This window comes from Belonocnema kinseyi, chromosome 7, assembly GCF_010883055.1.
Source record: "Belonocnema kinseyi isolate 2016_QV_RU_SX_M_011 chromosome 7, B_treatae_v1, whole genome shotgun sequence".
NCBI lineage: Eukaryota > Metazoa > Arthropoda > Insecta > Hymenoptera > Cynipidae > Belonocnema > Belonocnema kinseyi.
Genome location: NC_046663.1, coordinates 65,374,962 through 65,378,398, shown reverse-complemented (window position 1 = coordinate 65,378,398; position 3,437 = coordinate 65,374,962). Strand labels below are relative to the sequence as shown.

Genomic DNA, 3,437 nt, shown 5'->3' with positions numbered 1-3,437 from the left:
GACGCGATGCGAATCAAATACATCCGAAGTAATCTGAACGTCGAGTCTAATGAAGCAACAAGCGAGGGCTTATTTTTTCCAGGCTTGGGTCCGTTAAGGCCCATGAACAAATTTCCACACGGGAGGAAAAAATTTCTAACATAAATAGTAAATTTGAAATAAATAGTCCAATTTTTAACCAAAAATATTTCTTCTCAACGAAAAATATAATTTTTCAAAAGTGGAATCATTCAATTTTATGTTATACAAACAAGTTTTCAAAAAAAATCAAATTATCAACCATTTTCATCTAATGGTCGGTAGACGCTCCTTTAGCCATTCTTCGAGTTCAGAGTATGTAAGGTGCCCCCGACTGATTTATCCGCGGCAACGGAGCACACGTACCAGGGGACAACCTCCTTTCCTAGAACTTGCCGACCACGACTTCCCAGGATACGCTCAAGCCACTTGCTTTGTATTGCAACAGCTTACGTTTGTAGCCGGGTTATGATACACACACACAAACTTAAGATTGTCCACAGATAATACTGAGACATCCACCATTCAGACACTCCTTACGCGCAATAGATATGTAACCAAATAGGACAAATATAAGCAGCTTATTTTATTACACTCGAACTGTTGGCTTCCTTTTACTCGTAAAACCTGTCCCAAATCCGAAACCATGGCTAGACTAAAGCATCCGGCGGAATGAAACACAGGTAGGTAAAACAAAACGCCACACTATTAAAAACAAATTCTTTATGAATAAGTTTTTCTCATAATTAAATTGGCTTTTCTGAACAAAAGTGATTTACAATTGTCTTTGAAGACATTTATATACTAAAAAATTTACCAAACCTAGGAAATATAGATTGTTTATAACCATTCATTCAAACAACACTCCCAGTCAGCCATTTACTCGAGAAAAGAATTGCTTTTTCTTCAAATACTATTGGAGTGTCATTTAATACGATCAATGACCAACGAAATTGAACAACAAATAATTTATGTGATTGTCATAAACAATATTTTAAAAAAAACTAAGATTTATTATTTTCTCTTGTTAAAGGACGGTTTTTACACTTAAATTATTCGAGAATAAACCAATTTCATTCAAAAATTGGATATACGACACTAAATAAAAATTTTCTTTATTTTTAAAAACAATTTCTATCACTGTTGTATGAATGCATGTGCAATAATTCAGGATGATATGACATTTCAATCGGTATTTTTTCTTAAAATAAAAATTCACACAAATTAAAAAGCCAATTTTATCACTTTATTTGTTTATATAGTACAGATCTGTGAAAAAATAGGACACCAGAATTCTTTAAAAAATCGATTGCTGAGCATTTCTAAAAAAAAATCAAATCGTTTAAGGAATACATCCTGTGGGCGGTGATGAACAGTGAATTTCTATATCACAGCACTGTGGCCTGGTGATACTATGATCTGTATAGAAGGTGACTTTTAAGGGTTGAAGTTGGTTGCATAAATTTGCAAAAATTAAGAAGAAATATCAAGCCCATATAGTATTGAATTTGAAATATAGGCTATATGCGATGATTTCTTAAAATAATTCTGTCTGACAGTTTCATGCGCTGAATTCAAATCCGCCCTCCGAATTTGTCCTGCGGGTCTATGCTTAGCCGTAGCCTTAATAAAACACCTCGAAACTTCCTAAATAACTGTTTTGACGTGAATAAATTTGAACAAATGATAACACTTTGAAAAAACACAAATAGCGAATTTTGTTTCTATGAAAAAAATGTTATTACATTTTCATCATATAGATGGAATCCCTTTGTTTTGTGTGATTTTGAACCTATCCAGTTTCCTTCAATTCGAGACGTTTTGAGATCCCCTGAGTCAGAAAAAATAGGTTTTACGAAAATGTATGTCTCTCTGAAGTCTGACGACACGATAACCTTTAAAGGAATTTTTTAATTTCAATTTCCTCTTGCACGCTGCTTTGTGTTCAAACAATATAGATCAAGTTCGTTAACCAGCCCTTTACTGCCAATATTTATGGTTTTAGCCATGGAAAATTAAAATTAAAAACATATTAATTTAACTTTCCCAAGAAACTACGCAAGAAACACAAAAAAGAGGAGAGGTCAACATTTTTTTTAAAAGTTGTACAAAATTTTTCTGTTGTATTTTTCAAAAGAAACAATAGTTTTGGTTTTAAACTGGGAAAGTGCTATAAGAAAATCGAAAACTCAAATTTACTATTAAACAACGCAAATGATAGTAAAATGGTCAACTAGAAAATTTCTCGCCTTGAATAAACCTACAAAATTGCTGTTTACCATTTATCAATAGCACCCACAGTTTAGCGGGACAATTTTAATTTTTACATTCCCATCATATGGATGCAATATCTTGGTTTCGTGTGATTTTGATTTTATCCAGTTTCCTTTAATTCTCGACATTTTGAGACCCCCTGAGTCAGAAAAAATAGGTTTTAGGAAAATGTGTGTCTGTATGTATCTCTGGTGTCTTTCTGTAGTCTGACGACACGATGATACTCAAAGAAATTTTTACATTCTCATCAGAGAAGGTATTAGATTTGTTTGAAATTGGACCCCTCTCCCTGTTTTTGTCAAATGTCCACGTTTTAAGACACCCAGAATCTGAAAAACAAGTCTTTACGAATGTTACTGTCTCACTGTCTGTCTGTATGTATGTCAGACTGTGAGCAGGATAACTTTTGAAAAAATTCATCTATTCGATTGGCATTTGGCACACTCTCTGAGTTTCAGAAACTATACCAGTCAATTCCGTTAACCAGCTATTTTAAATAAAAATTCAAAAAATTGAAAAATTTTGAAATTTTTAAGAACATTTATTTTTGAGTTTTAAAAATTTTTTGTACGGATATTCATGATATTCAAAAAGACCAACAATTCATCTTAATCACTTTCTTGATCAAATGCAATTTTACCAGATGCATAGCATTTACGAATATCCAAAAAAATACGGACAATTGTACAGGGGTGGTTCCGAAGGAATTAACCCCCAAGCGGAGGTGTGAAAACCGTGCCGAAAGCTGAATGGCACCTGGGTGAGGTGTCTAGAACGGTGACTCTGGGATACCGGGCGACCTCTCAGAATAAGCAGCCTTATCCTTGCATGCGGGGCTCTACAAGGATGGACGGAGCAACTGAATCACGACTTGCTAGACTGCTACGATGCGAGTGTGGCCCGTGAACGGGGTTACATGGTACGGCTGCGTGCTCTGTGGTGCGAGAAACACCCGGAGCTATCGCACTTTTCGCAGCAACGTCTGCGAAACCATGCTGAACTACTCCGTAAGAACTATTCCGCACCGGGACCAGATTGTATAGAAACCTTCTGGTGGAAGAAGTTTTCTTCAACCCATCAGCATTTGGCCCGTATTTTCACCTCATATTTGAAGTCGGAAGAGCCGAATCCAGAGTGGTTGGTGG

At 35.4% G+C, this 3,437-nt stretch overlaps 1 protein-coding gene across 1 annotated transcript in view; it reads left to right on the top strand.

Moving 5' to 3' along the window:
• The first annotated feature begins 690 nt into the window (after nt 1–690).
• LOC117176478 (green-sensitive opsin-like) overlaps nt 691–3,437 on the top strand; it is a 44,344-nt gene continuing 41,597 nt past the window's right edge. The window contains exon 1 of the mRNA XM_033366728.1: nt 691–701. Coding sequence (XP_033222619.1) covers nt 691–701 — 11 coding nt within the window. The remainder of the gene's footprint in view (nt 702–3,437) is intronic.